Source organism: Cibotium barometz, chromosome 15 (assembly GCF_041138505.1).
Source record: "Cibotium barometz isolate CiBa-2024 chromosome 15, ASM4113850v1, whole genome shotgun sequence".
Taxonomy (NCBI): Eukaryota; Viridiplantae; Streptophyta; class Polypodiopsida; order Cyatheales; family Cibotiaceae; genus Cibotium; species Cibotium barometz.
The window spans coordinates 24,225,635-24,245,404 of NC_141060.1; the positions used below are offsets into that span (position 1 = coordinate 24,225,635).

The 19,770-nt window shown below is 45.7% G+C and overlaps 1 protein-coding gene across 1 annotated transcript in view; it reads right to left on the minus strand.

The window, feature by feature from the left end:
- LOC147631092 (alpha/beta-Hydrolases superfamily protein) overlaps positions 1–19,770 on the minus strand; it is a 78,092-nt gene that overhangs the window by 52,035 nt on the left and 6,287 nt on the right. The window contains exons 2-6 of the mRNA XM_086809426.1: positions 16,470–16,574; positions 16,298–16,371; positions 14,882–14,953; positions 14,658–14,686; positions 9,410–9,460 (exon numbers count right to left, since the gene is read on the minus strand). Of these exons, the coding sequence (XP_086665552.1) occupies positions 9,410–9,460; positions 14,658–14,686; positions 14,882–14,953; positions 16,298–16,371; positions 16,470–16,574 (331 nt within the window). The remainder of the gene's footprint in view (positions 1–9,409; positions 9,461–14,657; positions 14,687–14,881; positions 14,954–16,297; positions 16,372–16,469; positions 16,575–19,770) is intronic.

Genomic DNA, 19,770 nt, shown 5'->3' on the forward strand with positions numbered 1-19,770 from the left:
TGAATCAACCAAGGAGGCTACTGATGAGGACATCAAGGATGTTGAGGATTGAGTGCCCAGACTCTTGATTGAGGACTCTAGTCTTTGGGGCTATCAGGCTCCTCTAGTTTGTCATGCATCTATCAACATGCTTTACTTTGTGTATTTCAGACTTCAGTTTTCTTTTTTTGTATCAGCTCAAGATTCAAACTTTTTGTGATCACTTTGAGTGCATATTGGACAATGTCACTCTTGCCTGCTTTATATATTGTTTCTTGAGTTTTAAGCAGTTGCCGTTATTGATGATGGAATCCGGAATTTGATTCTTGCTGTTGCCAGTTTATTATACCAATTGGTCGGTTGGGTGCCCGTTGTAACGGGATCATCCTGAATCTTCAGTTTTAACTTGTAAACATGTTTTAGAGTGTAAATGATAAATGTTTAATATTGTTTTGTAGGCAAGGCAACATATTTTTTCAATATTATAAACATATATAAAAATTTTGGGGCCTGTCTCCCCCGCCCCCCCCCCCTCTTGTATGAAACGTTTTTGAAACGTTTGGGATTTGAAAGAAATGTTTTTGAAACATTTATGAAACACGTTTCAAAAAACCCTTGTTTTAGTGCTTATATATCACAGGCATTAAAGTGATTAGGCGCCAATCATTAAGCATTTCACACAATTCCTTTTTAGAAGCCAATGTAACCAACCCTTCTTTCCACGATGCAGGCATTTCACCGCTCACCCATGCAGCATTAATCATATACAGAATTGGGTTCTTCAGATCCTCCCAAAATGTTTGGAAGAATTCCAACGTCAGTGCGTGCCTTTGAGGAGATTTCCAGTGATCCATGTCTGTTAATGCATCTTCCACTTCAGTTTCACTTAACATATGGCATCCCCACTAGTCACTGTTACACACGCCAAGAATTCATGCCTTTTAGTTCGAGCAATCTTTTGCCTTCGTATATCCGCATGGAAGAAGGCTTTGGAAGAGCAACCTTTGTCTATTATTTGTTTGTAGCATGGCCTTACCTACCTTTTTTATCTTCCTTTGCTCATCCAGAGTAATACAAGTTTTGTTCTCACACAATACCATCTGCTGGACATCTCATAATACATGACAATGGCTAAGTTCTATAAATGATTATACTGTTTGTTTTGCATCATCCACCCTTTGTCTTTATTCTCCCATGTACCATCTACTGGCGCAACATCCTTCACCAGTGCCTAAAATATGCCGTGTAAGATAGTTGTTAACAATCAAAAGGCGTTGATGCTGCAATGGAGCTTTGTGGACAAGCATTTGAAATACAAGCCCATCAATAAAGGTACATGATCAGACAATAGAGCAGCATAATCCACCCATAGCTTGCATGTGAATGCATCATACTGTCGAGCATTTAGCATATACCATCTATCAAGATGTGCCCAATAGTGATTGACAGCATTATGTTTGAAAGTAAATCCAAGTACTTGTGCCAATATCATTAGCATCCATCTGAAGGATTAAATTCTGCCATTCATGTCTTTCATTCACCAGCATATGAGATGCACGAGAAGTAGTCTCCATCTTTTGGGGAGTTATTGAAATCCCCACACACAAAAGCATGTGTGAGCCAAGGATAGGAGGCAAAAGTTCGCCACTACCTATGTCTCGCAAATGACAATTGAAAGCATAAAGTCTTGCAAATTGACATACTTCTCCCTACAACATACATTGCATAACCATCCATCTCCCATGAGGATCATTGAATTCAAGCAAAGGCTGCAACTCATGCCTTACATGGAAAGCAACCCCTGAATAACTACTAGTTCCCGCATAAAATATATCATAACCAATGAGGTGCCCAAACTGGCCACCAAACTCATGGTGATTATGTTCTTGGATACACAACACATCAAGCTTCATTCTATTTAAATAGTTCCAAAAGCGCCTCCATTTATTTGGATCACAGAGGCCCTGAATATTGTAGGTCACACACTTTACTAGAGTCATTGACATTTCTATCACAAAAAGTAAAAGAAAGCTAATTCACATCCATGATGTGGTCACCACCAGCATCCTTCAATACATGCCACATAACATCATTTTTATCTACAATTTGTGTGCTTCCTTTATAGACTTCCACCCAGTTTCTAGACCCAACATCTGTAAAAGGAATTTGATTCTACCCTCATATAGTTTGTGGCTCAGTCCAGTTCCGGATATGATATGTAGACTGGGGCAGCTACTTGGCTGTTTTCTTTGGAGTCACAAATCCATCTTTGTCTACCTTCCCTTTTACTTTGTCCTTTCCAGTAATTGTTGTTTTATTATTTTCCGGAGTTCCATTATGCATCGAGGCCTTACCCTTTAATTTCTCCTACATCTTAACCCCAGCTCCTGTGTTAACCACCTTGTTGACAGTTTGCACAACTTCCTATTACTGAGGCAGAGATATAGCTTCACACACACACACACACACACACCACACATATTTTTTTAGTAATGATATATTACTAGTGGGAAACCTTAGTGCGAGGTGAAAACCCACGAAGAAATATGCACTATACAACGGTGAGTCCAAAAAGGACCCATACTAGAGTTCCTCAGAAACAATCAAAGAAAAGTGAGAGAGTCTACAAACCAACATCCTGGCTCGCATAACAACACTGCAATGTCTGTCGCAAGGAGAGCCTGAAGAAGGAGGAGGTGGTGTCTGACATATGCTTTCTGAACATTAATCGGTTCCGGCTGGTTCAAATTGTCCACAGAGCCCAGAAACGTACCCAGGAGAAGAACACAACATAAGGCCGGAGCGCAACTGTCAACACTCCAAATATCCAGAACTGTCTCTCAAAAAAGTGTGCAGGAAATCCAATGTGCAAGCAAGCTAAAACCCTATCCAGGAGCAGTCTAGAATGTGGATACGACCAAAATAGGTGCAACACCGTCTCAGTCTGCGCGGCATAACGAGGCATAGATACGTCGTGAGTGCAAAAGCACACCCACTAGGAGAACTCCAAGCATGCATCTCTAGAGGAACAAGCGTTCTTTCAATGGCAAACCGCTCCTCCAGATCTCTCTTAAACATTTCCTCCACCATAGGAATGGTTTTTGTAAGTGCCATAGATCATTACATACATGGTGGTGGCTGCAGCCTCACATATAAATTCTTAGCCGATATAATATCCAAAGGCACCCCCAAAACTTTCCAGCCAGCCAAGAGGTCATGTATACGAAGCGGTGGTATTGGTGCAAAGAGGACACCAACTCATATGTCTCATGCCACAAAGGTCTATAAGACATACCCAATCCAAAACTACGTCGAGCCATAGGGAAGGACTTAATGTTTCCCATCATGGATCTCAAGCTTTCCTTGGCTGTGTGAAAGCCAATGGGCGGGCAAGAGCAGCAATCCAATGTATGCTTTCAACCCTCAGTGAATTCCCTTGCACCATGTCACGGCCATTCCATGTCACATGCTGTAATATACTCTTCCAATCTTGAACAAGGTGCGTGCTGTATGAGCAGCCGGGTATCTTCCAAAACGAAACGACCAAACATGACCTCCCAGACACGCACGCACGTGTGCACGCGCACACAAGGGTTCACACACACGAGGCTTCGAATCCTAGCACTCCATGATCCTCAATAATGGGCCAAAACCCTCACGGAAGAGATAGTGGTACCTCCTGTGGATCTCATAGTACAGTGGGGTAGAGACAAGTATAGTGCTGCTCTGTCTTGACGCCGGTGTGGCATAACCTGCAGATTCTCTCCTCTCAAGGTCTCCGTATGAGCTCTCCATCTCTAAATATGCGCTCTACCCGCCTTGTCTCCACCTATAGGCGGTGGTAGGATAGCTCTACTTAGCCAATCGCAATCCACATGGCATGTGCCATGTGAATACCTAGGTAGCCTATTGTTGGATGAAACCATCCTCTGTAAGCCTAAGGAAATGATCTCTGTAGAAGTGCATCTTTGGTGGTGGAGGTAGCAAACTCATATGTCTACTTGGGGGTCACTTTCATGAGCTCTAGTAGACGCTTTTGCATGAGACAGGCATCACAGGACAGATTGACTAGAGGATACGATGCACTTGCCCTCCTACAGAGACAGCGCCACTAGACACTTCTAGGAGCTAGGATGAAGGGCTGGCTTTTTGACACACTAGTGACTTTGTTGATGATGTATGCATCTCCTTTCTGGGCACCAGGCTTATCACCGCCAGATTTGCAGCTCATAGAGTGTCCACAGATTTTGATGCCATCCAGATATCTCTCACCGGGCTAGTACCAGATCCAATATCCAAATCCAATGGATCCCAAGTCCAATGAATCCAAATTCCAGTCCAAAATCCAAGTTCCGTGTCTAAGCTCTGTGTTCCATGTTCATGTCCAAGCTTCATGCCCAAGCTCTATATCCAAGTTCTTCATGTCTATGCTCAAGTTCAAGCTTCCATGTCCAAGCTTCATGTTCCATGTCCAAGCTCTATGATGTCCAAGCTCTAAATCCACTCGCTCAACCCATGAATAATCTCCACAATTCTTATAGCCTTGTCGATGATGAAAACCCTAGAGAAGCTCTTTCTAGCTATATAAAACCTGTTTTAATGGTTTTCGGGCGATAAAAACCTCCAAAAAGCAGTTTTTAGGGTTTTTTGAGCAGTTTTAGGGTTTCTGGAATTTTCAGCCCGCACAGTCCGTACAGTCGCACGGAAAGATGGTGATGTGGCATTGCAGTTGCTGGAGACGCTCTGAAATCAGCGGGTAGGGATGAAAAACTTCATGATTTGGTTCATAGATGATGATGAGGAAGATAATCTCCACTCTTGAACGAAGATGGCAACGCGATGAAGAGGTTCTTCTTCAACTTGATGAGATTTCACTGCCTAGTGAGAGAGGGGTTTGTTAGGTTATGGAGTATCCGGATCAGTGTTGTCTTGGACTCTTCTTGTTGGAGATTTGACGACATAGAGTTACTTTTCAGAGATCCTTGACCCCGGCACCCATCTCAGTCTACAATTTTCCGCCCATAGCAGGACACTAAGATGGAGGAGGCCCCACAGTAGTGACGAGGGGCCCACCATCTTGCCCCTCGACTGGCGTTACCCTGCCTCGTGCCACTGCACTTTGGAGAGCTAGGCGACCTCAACCTCCTAGACCTCGAGCACCCCAAGCTCACCCGCCACCGAGCATCTATAGCTGCTACCTCGTCCTAGCTTCTCCTCGGCCTTGTAGATCTAGGGGCCTACTCTGCGCACGTGCCACGCACAGATGCTGACCGCACCGCACCACACCGTGTTTCCCTGTGTCCATACTGTGCGCACATGTGCTTTGTTGTGGCTGCGCAACTGCATTTATTACTGAGCTGCCATGTTTTGCCTCCGCACAGGCGTTGACTGTGCGCCCTTGCCCTGATTTGCTCTGCTCTGTCTGTGTTGCGCGCGTCCCTCCACCTTCCTTTTCTAACCCACCCTTGCTTAGGCCCCCAAGGAAGCAACAAAATCTTCTCTCTTTGTGTCCCAAATAGGGATGCAAGATCTATGAGACTAAACACCCGAGGTTAGCAGTATGGAATGGCACCCCGTGGTTGAATCCAGGAGGTTTGAGCGAGATTCTCATAGGCAGGGATGCCATTTTCTATACATAGACTCATCAGAGCCCTGAGAGGGGTTTACCATACATAGCTGGGTATGAGTGGGAGTTAGCTTTCTGAGGCGAGACGACCCACAGATCATGAGGAGTGCGTGGCTCAAGAGTGGTAGATGTCCTTTTTAGATCCCATCTCGGATAGATTCTCAGCATCATCCGAAAGGACGAGGATGCATGGTATCTTTGGTTGCGGCTACAGCCTAGCGATGATAGAGTCATCCACTGTATGTTATTTTGCACCGAGCCACTCCCGCCGCATAGCATGGCCAATAGCCATACTTACCATTATATGGGGATATTATGGAGTTCTCACAGCTGGGGGAAGTCCTCGTGCTCGGGGACTTCAACGCCAGGACGGGGAGTCAGCAGGTCCCACTACTCGATCTGGACATCACTGACATGGGGCTGCAGAGATCATCACAGGACCGTAACGAGGTCATGGTGTATGGGAGACATCTCTTAGCTGGGAGCTACACATGGTCTTGTTATCTATAACAGGATGGTGCAATGGCCCTTCTCCAATGCCCTCACCTCCTTGCTTCACTCAGGAGGTACCAACACGGTGGACTACCTGATGGGATCTCCAGCTTTGGCACACCTTTTCCCGACTTCTCCATCCCACCACCCCCCTTTGAAGATGACCATGCCTACCTCTCTTTCACTCTTACCTGCACACCACCCTTCCCTCTGCCACCACCCCTCATTTCACATTGCACCCCCCAAGTCCATTTTGATCACGAGCTTGACCCTGTTTACTCTGACCATATCTACCGCCAACTCGAGGATGTTGAACCTACTATCCCCCTACCCGTCCTTACATCACAACTCACCACCATACTCCACACATTTGCCACCACTTCCTTCATTTGCACATGGCGGTCTACCGCCAAGCGACCTTACAGTTCCATGCCCTAGAACTGTTGGTATGATAACGAATGCCGAGCCACATGCTCCTGTCTTAAGCACGAGACACAGGTTGGGAAAATCATGAAGCGCCAAGAGTGATAGATTTCTCAACGCCTCACCCAATGCAAGAAACGGGAGTTCTACGCTCGGAAAGAGGATGCGTTATACCAACTCTTCTTAGGGCCGAACTCGTGGAGGAAATTCCGAGAACTTCCTCCCCCACACCTATCACCTGCGTGGACACATGGCACTCCTATGCACGCTTCCTCTATGATATCCCCCATCAGCCACCTCTCCCCCACCAAGAGATCTCCGCCTTACCACCTCCACCTTCTTCACAAAGGGCATGGTCCTCAAGGCCATTCCTAGACTACATAATAGGATCACGAGGAACTGTTTGTTGCCGAGTACATCTCACATGCCGATGCTAACCTCGATAAAACCAAGGTCATGGTTTTCAACCCCTCCCACCCCTGCACATCCATATTGAGCTTCATGTATAGGGGCCCCGATGGAGATTGTCCCATCATATGGGTACCTCGGAGCTATTTTTAGTGGCCCTCACTTTACCATGATCACATCAACGCATACTAGAGTGACACGGGGATATGTAGCTTTGGCCCTGCTTGAGCAACAATGCTTCTAGGCCCATTTTTAAGAGCCCACGATGAAAGGCTAGCTCTTCGACACCCTCCTCACATGAGCCTTGATGTATGGAGAAACTTTCTGGGACCAGATCTATCAGAGCAAGAGCAGGATCGACAGCGTGTGGAGAGACCCCAGGTCATGATCTCTCGCATGATTCAGAGCAAACCATCGGTCCCACGTGCGATCATTCAGGCAATGTTTGTTCTAACCCCGATGGTGGTGGACACACTTTTCAGACAGTCATAGATACTCAAGACTTGCCCTGGAGTCTTCACGACAACTCGCAGATGAGGGTGACACTGGATCATGGTATGCCCAAGCTTCCACCTGGTTCTCAGGACATGGGCTCCACATGGACCACCTCCCACCTCTTCAGTATAGCCTGGACTTGCCTTTTCTCTAGCTCATAGTAGCAACGAAACCCGTTTCAAATCATATGAAACCGACCGAAACTTTTACGAAACGTTTCAGAGTATGAAACTCGTTTTTTTATTCACCTAAAATTTTTAAGGCCCAAAACCTTACATGCTAGTTCCATACATACGCATTTCCGAAGCGCATTTTTTCTTGTTGCTTGGTACTCAACTTGCACGCGCACCTCCTTTCTTGCCTACTGATGACTGGTCGACCATCTTGAGAAGGACTCTTCAACCTTGGCCATGGCCTAAATACATATTTTCATGTATATTCTAAACTTATATTTTTTGTATGAAACTTTTTTTTTGACATTCCTTTTTTGCTTGGTAGTGACTAGTTGACCATCTCAACAAGGACACTTCAGTCTTGGTCATGGCCTAAGTACATGTTTTCATGTATATTCTATATTGAAAAAAATATATTTTTTTTGCATTTTTTGTATGAAATTTGTTTTGGACATTTCAAAAAAATATGAAACTTCTGAAACCTTTTTGAAACCCATTTCAAATCAAGCGTTTTTGAAACTCCTAGTAACTATACTCTAGGTCTCCCATGAGGACGTCAACTGGACTATCCGGTTCGACCTCCTTAGCCTCCACATACACAGGACATGGATTGCACCTTCTGAGCTCCCGGCTGCCCATGTAGGTGGTTTCTGTATGTTTCCTCACACTAGGGGAAGTATAGAAGACATATGAGTTTGCTACCTCCACCTGGCTGCCCACAGAGAGAGAGAGAGAGAGAGAGAGTTATATTAAACATCTTCAAAAGACCCAAAGGGTCTACGAGACCAAAAGTGATACAATAGTGAGAGAGGGAGAGAGAGAGAGAGAGAGAGAGGCTTGCTTGGAAGTACAGCACCCTTCTATGACTTTCCCCACCTTTCCCCTGATGTAGCCTCCCTCCGAGACCGAGGTAGGTACAAATAGTCCCTCATGTGTGGGCTAGATAATTACAAAGAACAAAAAGAGGGGAGGGCTCCCTCTCCAGCTTGCGGCTGTAGCTTGCATCATGCTGATGTTTTCCCTTGACTAATAGAAGGATCCTTTCTTGGGAAAAAAAAAGGTCTCATGGGTATTGAATGACACTCAAAATTGATTGCAAGTCAGGACCCATGCAAAGAGCTCTCATTTTTCATATGTGAAGTAGAACCTACCAACTTACTGATTTAAACAAGGAACATTGGTAAAGTTCAAGTACTCACCCCAAAACTCTCAGTCCATTCACAATGTGGAAATGGTGATAAGTTTGACCATCTTTTTGCAAACCACAAGTCCCATGGGTGAAAGGGCACATGTTTCAGCATCGAACAAGAGAACCGCAGACTCAAACCTGCGAGTAAGATGTCCCGTCTCTACCCATCATCACTAGGTTGTCATCACCCATGAATGGCCAGACCACCCTTTCGATGACCCTGAAAAGGGAACTCATAATCGAGCACATGCATTTCCTCGAATTTCAAGACAAATATGGACCTCCAATGAGATGATAATTCCATGAATGAATCGACATAAAAGCTAGCCTATCAGTACACAAGTAAACAAGCACATAGGATCAACAGCTTAAGAAATCTGGAATGGTACTCCAATATTTTTCCATGGAGACAAAAATGGCCATCTCTGAAACTAATAGCCATTATTATGACATACTTCCACTTGATGTGCCAGCAAAAGAGGGTCACCTTACCACTCCCCCCCCCCCAAACACACACACACACAATACATGCAAGTAGGTATATGTTGCATATAAGAGGAAGCAATACAGAAGAAAGCCGAGAAAAAAGAAACTTAGTAACTGTAAATGAGTTGCAAAGCGAACCTTGTGCTCAATCTGCTCCTCCAGAGAGAAAAGCTTTCCTTCGTCCCAATCCTGCCAAACAAAGACCCGATTTTTATACTGCAAATTTCTTAAGAATATAACTTGTTTGGGGGTAAAATATCGAGAGCTGGAGCTCCCCCTGCACGCCCGCCGCTTTACCACCCCCCCCTCCCCTGCACGCCCGCCGCTTTACCACCCCCCCCTCCCCTGCACCCTTCGCGCTGCCCGCCCCTGCACCCTTCGCCTTTGCCACCTCCCCCTCGCCCCATCCCACCGCCCGTCTGTTCGGCCTGTTTCGCAGCACCATTGTTGCCAGCGCTTTCTTCCCCTCCCATCACCCAGTGGCTACCCCGCCCTGCGCGCCAGCTGCCCCTACCTACTCCTGCCTCCTTGGCCTTCCTCACCACCCTTCCTCTCTCCTTCGCACCCCTTGACGTTCAAACTCCCTCCTCCGCTTAGCCCTAGCCTTCTATTCCCCATCACCCTTGTCTTCTCAGCACGCGGTGGTTCTCCTATCGGCATGAGTCGGCTTCTCTAGTCCTTACCACTTCAGAAGGACACCATGGCAGCCGCTCCGTCATCACCAATTGAGGCTGCCATCCCTTGCCCATCATTTTCAGAAGCAAACCTCAAGCTCCTCGCATCGACTGTCACCTCCCTAGAGGCCTCCACCTTGGTTTGCAAGATTGTGCGTAGCTGCCCGGCACGCGGATAGCTCAAGGATCTTCTAAAAGCTGGCCTCATCGCTAGCGAGCCAAACAAAGATTACTGATATTCACCCTCTTGGGCACGGATACTACTAGGTGGAGTTTGATTCACCTGCAGCATTGGATAGTCATGTAGTTGAGCCCCATCGTCCTGCGAGGTGGCAACACGGCTTCGACCCAACATCCAACCCCCTGGCTGTCACATGCACTTTGCACTCAGTGCATGGTGACAAGATGGCTCATCATCAGAAGTGCAGCAGTTGTACAGTTTTAGAACCCAATAGGATGATATTTGTCGTACGCCGTGACCCCATTGTACATCCTCAGTCCAGGATAAGTCAGGCACGAGCTACGTAGGTCATTCCTCAGCCTTAGCGGGTCAGTCAGTCAGTCAAGTCCCTTAACCCACTTGGAGAGAATCATTCATGCATGTAGAGTCAGTAGAAGCCTTAGGGTTTGCATCAGAAAGCACTCTGCATCTTGCATAATATGCATACATATGCCTGTGCATCATTTAGAACATCCCCAAAGCCTTAGGGAATTTACTGGGATTTATCTGGTATTTTTCCCATATTTATTAGTATTTATTTAGCATTATTTGCATTATTGGGCATTTATAAATATTAACTTTATTAAATGACCAACCTCCAGTTAGTATAAATAGGCTTGCCTAGAGCCTCTTTTCCTCATTCAGTCTTCATTGTGCTAAGAGCTCTCCTCTCTCTTGCTTTCAGCCCAAGACTAATCCAACCCTAGAGGCCATAAGCTTGCTTCTCCAGCCCTTGAGAAACCGTAGCTTCATTCAGCCCTAGGTGCTTGCATTCAGCCCTGAATTCAGCACTCAGTTCAGGCCCAGATTCAGCATACCCTTCACCTTCAGTTCAACGCCAGTTTGCAGCCTGTATACACCTGCGTTTTCTGATCCAGCAGCAGCAATGCTGCGTTTCTGTCCCAGCCGTACAGCAGCAGCTCCTGCAGTCCCAGATTCACATGCGTTTCAGTCCTCAGCCCTCTCCACAGCTCAGCGTTTCTGTCCACAGCAGATTCCAGCCCTGAAGCAACAGTCTACCGCAGTTTCCAGCCCTGAAACTGTTGTTTGCATCAGTGTTCAGCATTCTGTGCATCATCCACACATTCAGCAGTCATCTGGTGAAGGTAACACAGCATTCATATGTGTTTTCAGCATTCTAACAGTGTGTAGAACAGTCCACCTTCTTCTTCTTTGAGCCTCAGGTGCCCTTCCTCATGCCCTTGGGAGGAGTGCATAGGCTCGAGATCAAGTCATTGAGGTGTTTCTACAGCAGTGTACAGATCAGCCGCTCTCCGATCCTCCGAGATCTTGCGTTTGGCTTATCTACAGTCCAAAGTCATTCTCTCTAAAGTAATAAAGCAAATACTATCTCGTTATCGGGATAGGGGGCCCTTCAGTGGGTAATTCGGGACCCAATCTGGTGTACAATTCTCATATCTCTCTCTCTCATCTCTTTAAAGTTTGAAGTAATGAAATGGATTGCTAAACTCACGAAACTCAGGATACAGAAGACGGTGTGAGCATTTGTGTGACAGGATCAACCAATACAAAGACTTTCGCTGCATATCACACTGGCACATGTCTCGAGCTTCCCAGTTACAGTTTTCTTTCCTGGTCTCAAGAAGTACCTTCCCCTACTACTAGTGATTGGTAAAGTTATCGAGAGAGCGAGGGAATCCCGCCCAAAAGCCACCTCGGTTCTAGCTTGGACGGCAGGGATTCCATCTGTTCTTCATGTCCTCTCTCTTTAGTGCCTCTGGGTAGATCCTATTTTGCAGAGAGTTGAGTACTCACCTCCCTGGACAATGCTTCACTTGCCATCACATGGGGCACAACTCCTCCTCAGCGTAGAGGGGGTGAACCAGCCCTCAGGATCCAGAGCACCAAGCCCCGGCCCCCGAGGATCCGGGGTAGGAGATTGGCAAGCTGCGGTCCAAGGTAGAACCACCGCCAGGCCTCTAAGACGGAGCGGTGCCAGTAAGCGCGCCAGTTTTGCGGACCCTAGGACGATACAGTTAAGTCAGGGAACCATTTTGGGCATTAATCTTAGCAGCCCTTGGACAATAACCCCCCCCCCCCCCCCCCCCCCGCGGGACTAGGGGTCGCATCTCAGAACCCGGCACCTATCCCCCCTTTCTGGATACCGTTACCTCCCTCTATTCAACCCAAGTACCTCGAAGATCTTTTGGCCCTTTCGCACCACTGCTGGACCCGGCCCCTCATCCCACCGCCCCCTCAGCCCCCTCAAGAGCCCCGCTCTTCCTCCAACATGGTCCCTCCGCCTCCAGTCGTTCTTAAACATGCAAATTGTCTCATGGAACATTCAAGGTTTGGGTGACAACAGTGCTTAAGGAGGCGTGGGATCCTCAGGAAGGAGCTTCACAGAGCCGTGGTCGGTGGACCTATCGACATACTCTTCCTTCAGGAGCACCATCTCTCTAAGGGTCGCACCCACAGATGCAGGAAGATTCTCCATGGAAGAAGCCACACCTCCTCGTCCCATACCTTTGGCCCCTCCGCGATCCAGGGCGGGGTATGCATCTCTGTCTGTGAGCAGCTCTTACCAACAGTGACTGACTCAAGCACCATCATCACAAGTAGAACAGTTAGGATTAGAGAGGACAGAGTGGGTTTCCTTAACCTCTATGCTCTGAACACTGCAGCAGCAAGTAGAGCCACTTTTTGGAGCATGGTCCATCACTTCCCCCCATGGGTGGTGATTTTAACATGCTAGAGGCAGGAGAGGACAGACTCAGAGGAGGCATGGACACCATTTTAGGCTCCGAGTACTCGCCTTGGGAAGAGCTGCTTTTGACTCTTCGGGGACAGGATCCATGACATTTACCATAGTTCGGGCGTAGCCTAGGGAGTCTGAGCTTTTCAAGATCAGATAGGAGAGGTACTAGCCCCAACCTCTGCAGACTAGACCGTTTTTACGTTGATGAGTGGGCTCATGGATGAGGCGGCATGGTTGGCATTCTTGCAAGCACATCATGCTCCCATGGTTCTTTCCCTGGAGGACCCATGGAGGCAGGATAGACAAGCGAGCACCCATATCCCCGAGTGCCTCATTCAGGACTCCGAGATTCGTAGCACGGTTGAGGAGATTTGAAGAGTCTTGATTTTCATGCTGGCACCACCTCAGGTCGGCCCTTCAGAGTCCTCCGCAGCTTCAGCAAAGGAACGCCTCCAACAACTCTTGATATGGAACCCTCTGGTTCAGTTACCCAGTGATCACATGTCGGGTGCCCATCCGCACGTATCTTGGGGAGCTCTGAGCATGGGCCCAGCGCAGTCCCTAGGGGATTGGATACTTTTCAGACAGCTTTAAAGGTCCAGGCAACGAGCCTCGCTAGGATACGAGGTAGGGACAGACTTAGCCTTGACATTGACTCTTTCATCCCCCCCCTCCCCTGTAGGGGCTGGGAGTGTTCCCCAGATATGACATACCTTCGGCAGTACATGGTGCTGACGAGAGTTCAGCACCCCAGGTCATGCATGGACTGAACTAAGACCTCATTCAACAGTCAAGACCTTTCAACCGGAAGTTTCTCCCTTTCACCAGAACTGGCCCTAATTACCACGAAGCCCTTGTTGTCATTTAATGGAGCATTCTCTGTTAAAGATACAAAAAACAATCCATCTTTGACCTAAGTTTGTTGCAAAAATTTCTCAACTGGCTTCTGGTATGGCTAAGGTTCCAATCTCTCCTTGTCTTGATCTCCTCTGTAAAGACTTCCTAGTCTAATGATATTTATAAAACATGATTAAGGAGTCAGGACGTAATACTGAAAGTTAGGACATGTGTTTCACATACTTGACACCTAAGAGTTTGGCTCTAAGTTGAGTCCATGACCCAAGCCCCAAAGCACTGCTTAAAAAGGCTTGTACTCTCCAGCTTATATTGGGAAAGATGTAGGTACATGAGCTTTACGAGAACCAACAAAAGGCTTTGTTTTTTTTTGTTTAAGAAATCTGCCATAAATTTTGTTATTTCAGCTAAGGTATCAAAGCTGTACCGAAAATTAGAAGGGTGAAACATGACAAACAAACTGCCCAAATTGGCTGCACTTAAGGCATAAGCTTGGCCATGTAAAGGAACACAAAGATGAATCTTGGGGGTAGAAAACATCGGACCTTAATGAACACAAATATGAATACAAGAAAATTGAAGGTTAAAAAGCTCCCACTTGAAAACCTTAAGCTCTGTTTTACATTAATTTATCCCGACCATTACACCCCCCCTTCCCCTTCTCCTTTTCCCCTGCTACAGCACAACACTCCTTACTTCAACTCCAAAGGGGTTTCCCTTCTCCTTCTTTACAATTCTTTCCTCCATAAAACATGTAGGCAGAAAACATAAGGTCTCTTTGCCATCACAGAATAAGCCTTTGACAGTTGATATATGCAATTCATGCTTTTAGCAAGCGTTACCCAAAGGGTACACAGATTTTTGTATAGTGTCACTCAAATCCTGCCAACCGTAACAATGAATCCAATAGAGCATTACCTTGGCTGTATGAGCAATATGACTGATGGCTGCAAGCACACACCAAAAAAAAATGTCCTTTCATATGCCATCAAAAACACTCATTCAATATGCAGAGAGAATCATGTAATGTGTTTAAAAATAATATCAGGGTGCAATACCATGAGGCCATAAAGCTATCAACACACAATTTAACCCTTTATTTTTTTGAAATGTTAAGCAAGATTGAATGGAAATTGAGAAACCTGTGATATTTGCTTTTCCATTGAAAATATGTGAAAGTGCCTCAAGGTAGCTCTGGTAGAAAGAGACCACACCTGCACATGTACAAACATTTGTAAGAAAGTTCACGTTGCACAATGTAAAAAAGGCACTGCACACATGTGAGACTTGAGGTTAGCAAGATTGTTGATGTTCACAGATATGCAAGCAAAATAGTGATTATGATGATTTCTTTCAAGAAACAGGGATGTATTGTAAGAAAATACACTAAGCGGAACTTGATCAAAAGACAAAGAACTTGAAGCAAGAGATATGGAGAATAATGTTGAATTATTGTTGCAAACCAAAGTTGTTGCAAACCAAAGTTACAAACTAATGGTGTCTGCCCACCCGTGTGCTCCAGCAAGGAGCTTTGATGGCAATCTAGGTAGACTCTAGACAAAGGATGTCATGCACTAGCAAGGTGCTAACAATGAGAAAGATATCCATGTGATATCTGATATGCAAGATATGAGGAAGGGTGAACCCCACTAGCATATATATAGGATCCTAGTGGCAGCTATGTACCAATCGCATTGTCAGGACCCAAGATTGGGTCCAACAAGTCATGACTGACCATACCCCCAATAAAAACCCCATACACTCGAATGGGTACATGGGTACATGAACCAACCCTACAATCCAAGGACAAGGTGTCCCAGGAAGTCTCCTCCCACCTTGGAGTGTGGTCTATTGTCCAACACTCGTGTGCATTCTACTTGGCATGGTGCCAAGGCTATATGAGCATCTCCTAACCATGCGGCCATACATGGCCAACATCCAGTGTCTAAATGGGAACTGGACTATCTGGCATCATTGCCACCCAAACTAGAGCATGTCCAAATAACCATTATATAAGCAAAATAATGATCAATCCCATTCCAAAATATATATATACAATGAAGAGGGCTAGAGGTACAATCCATCCCTCTTGAATCTGTCTTGATTGCAAAACATCTATATCTGTCCTTCAAATACATATGAAATAATCAACAGTGATCCTTTGCTAGCATAAAATCTTAATGCTTCAAAGATTTCTTTTTTATTCCACAAAAGTTCCCACGGCTTCCTTTTTCAGAACTTGCAATGGAATAGCATCCACTGCAATCCTCTTGATGAACTTCATGGCATGCTGTCAATTTGTTGATCTTCCGATCTCTCTGGCTTCGTGCACTGGCTTGTCAGGACAATTTGCAGCCATATGTCCCTTCTTTCCACATTGGAAACGCTTCCCTTCTTTAACATATTCCTCACTATGCTTGAAGGACAATCTTCTTCGAAAGAGTGGAGGTTTGTCCTCACTCCCATCTTTCTTCTCTTGAGACTCGGCTCGGTGGAAGATACATATGTAAGTGCAGTATTTGAAACTCAACTGATGTTTTAATACCAACATCAAGTACCTGGATTCCCTGGAATGAAAATGACTCTCAACTTTGGACTTTCTGTATGAAATTCCATGAGCTCAGTCATGTGCCTAGATCCAAAAAACCAACAAAAATCACTCAGCCTTCTTTTCACATCACTTGGTCAGAAAACAATCTTTACTCTGGAAGTTGAAAAAACAACAAATACCCATTGATTCTTTCAACTCGCAAGGTAACTTTGCTGGTAGACATGCTCCAAGGAGACACACTAGTAGAACAGATCAGGCGTGTATTCCTCGTCAAACCAAAGAATCTGTGACATGAGAGCAGAAGCTGATTTAATTAATGCTAAGCAATAGAGATTAGCTGATTTGATTAACGCTAAGCAATAGAGATTAGCGCAAATCCTACTTGGCAAAACACACAATAGACAAGAGATGAAACCCTAATCTATTGTACGTTACTTTAAAACATGAATATAAACAATGAGTTTCCCAGATCTACACCAAGATCTGAATATGCATGTTATGTTGTCCTCCTGTAGAGAGACGCTCCGATGAAGACTATGAAATGTCATAATAAGATATGCCAACGATGATGGCTTCCTAGAACCTGTATATTGGAAATTGGAGTAATCACAGCTGTCAGCATTGACAGGTCAGAGGAAGCTGTAAGCATATCACCAACCTGGACATTTCCCTACTTTTCATATGTGGCCTGTTGGGGTAAAGACGTTATGCCCACCCTTATAGTGTGTACAAGCCCATAAGTTATAGTACATAGTACACTTAGTACTTTTAATGTACTAAGTGCACTATGTGTACTAGTGCAATATACATGTGTGATAGGGGAGTCACACACTCATGCTTTTCATGAGTTGACTTATCCCCACAACTCTCTCTCTCTCTCCCTTGCTTCTCTGTGTATGTCTCCCATGAATGAACTCTAACCCTAATTACAGGTTTCTCCCCGTCAACTGGTATCAGAGCAAGGTCTTCCCTCCCTCTTCCCTCTTCCTGCCTCTGTGTGAGCTGCTGGTCGTTTTTCTTCTGTGTGAGCCTATCAGAGTCGCAGCAGGCAGCCAGAAGCTTGCAAGAGAACAGAGGAGAAGAAGTCGAATACAGGTCGTTGAAGCGCAAGGCAGCTGGGCGTGAAGAAAGCACCCGTAACGTAGAGCAGGCGTGTTAATCACTGGCGTATAGGCGCTAAGCGAAGACACCGGCTAAGCCAGGCGTCGACAAGAGCAGCGAGCGGAAACAAACGCTGGGCGTGAAGCGAAGGCAGGCGGACACGCGTAAGGCTGTAAGAGCGCTGCGATTCAAATCGTAGGCTTTTTCAACACCCGCCCGACTAGCGATTCAAAAAAATCGCCTAGTCGACTTGCTCAAGCCCTACTGGCAAAGCGGCCATCCAACATCAGATTCAGCACAGCACCAGGCAGCCAGCAGCGTGGGTGTGCAGCACAGGAGGCGCATCCCCATCAACTGGTATACCTGCACAGAGCCGAAATCGACTCCTGCAAACCTCAAATTCAGCCCGAAAATCAGAAAATCAGAGGTATTTTGCTTCAATTTTGGGAATTTCTCATCAATTCAATTAATTGAGCAGGTACAGGTGCCCAATTGCTCAATTTTTGAGCAAAATTGGCAAAATTGGGTGACATTGGTCACAATCAGGATAAATTTGCAGGAAATTGGTCAAATCAGGATCAATTTGCAGGAAATTGGATGTCGAAATTTGGGGCTTTTGATGTAATTGTGCAATTAAGCACTCATACATGCTGTATGATGTGAAAAATCGCACATTTGGGCAAAATCGCAGCAAATTGCAGTGCAAATCAAGGGGCTTTTGTGCCGATTGAGTTGATTTGCATGCAGGCAATCGCATTTGATGCTGTGGATAATGTGCTGATGCCTTACAAGCACTCAATGTGCCTGTAAATCAAGGGGCTTTCATGTATTTGATGTATATGTGGCCAGGGGGAAGCATCGTGAACACTCTGGATGCCTTCATGTGCGCCAATGTACCATGCATGATCAGAAATTGATCTCAAATCAAGGGGCTTTTCAAGTTTGTATGCTTGTTGAGCTTGGCAAAGCAGCAGGCGAGACTTTTATGCCTTGAATCCTCAAAAATCAGCTTGCAGTCAAGGGGCTTTTGCCCAATTTCTGTTCGGGACTGTTTTATGCAGTGTACAGGACTGTAAAAGTCTGATTTTCACTCATTTGGACAGCCAGGAGAGCATTTATTGCTATTGTACCTGCTGGTACAGATTTGGCACAGCTTTGTGCATGTTTTGACATGGCTGTACACTGTTTTGAGTGATCAAAAGGTTCAAATTCAGCTGCTGAAATTGCCGGTACAGGTTTGGTACATCATTTGTAAAGCGCTTAGTACTGCTGTACAGTACTTTGGAAGGACAAAAGAGCACATTCAAGGTGCTGTCCAAAATCTGCAGCAACCAGATTTTGGTGTTTTCATCACAAAAAGTGGGAGAAAAGTTGCATTCTTGCTTCCGCAGTGGGAGATAAAGCTTGGGAGAACATTTGTAAGCACTTTGTGTGCTTTGGGTGCAGTGTTTGCACATCTTGGGTGCAGTGTTTGCACATTTGCAGGGAGTCAGGCATTACAGGTTGTATTTTGCTATGGCAACCACAGGTGAGAGCTCTTCATTGCTTCACATCAAGAAGCTTGAAGGCTCGCAGAATTATGACATTTGGCAAACCCAGTGCTACAATGTGTTGCTTCAGAAAAAGCAGCACAAGCCTATCAAAGAAAGGGGTGTGATGCCCGCTTCTCTTACGGCTGAAGAGTGGGAAGATATGGATGAGCTGGCAAGATCTACTATCATGTTGTCTGTGTCAGACTCATTACTTTTCAGCATTCGTGAAGAGAAGACAGCTTGGGGAATGTGGCAGAGATTGCAGGACTTGTATGCCCAACAAAGTGCCTCAAGCAAAGTGTATTGGTTGAAGAAACTCATAGGTCTTCAGATGAAGGAAGGGGCTTCTATGACAGCCCATCTCAATGAGTTTAATGGTATTGTCAGCCAGGTTATAAATCAAAAGTTGGCAATGGACGATGAGTTCAAAGCCACTTTTTTGTTATGCACTTTGCCAGAGAGTTGGGACACATTCAGGACAGCCACTAGCAATTCGAATGCTATGCTGTCATATGCAGACGTTGAGGGTGCTCTTCTTCAAGAAGAGATGAACAGGAAAAACAACTCTGTTGGCAAGTCCAATGCAATGAATGCACGTGGGAGATCCCAACAAAGGGGAAAAAGCCAAGAAAGGGGAAGGAGCAAGTCTCGCTCCAAAAAGGATTTGGAATGCCATTATTGTGGCAAGAAGGGACACATCAAAAAGCAATGCTACAAATGGAAAAATGATCAAAAGGAAAAGGGAAAAGGCAAAGACAAAGAGAAGGATGAAGCCAAAGATGTAAAGCCAAAGGGCAAAAGTGGAGTCAAGATCGAAGAAATCAATGTGTCACATGCAGGTGGCAGT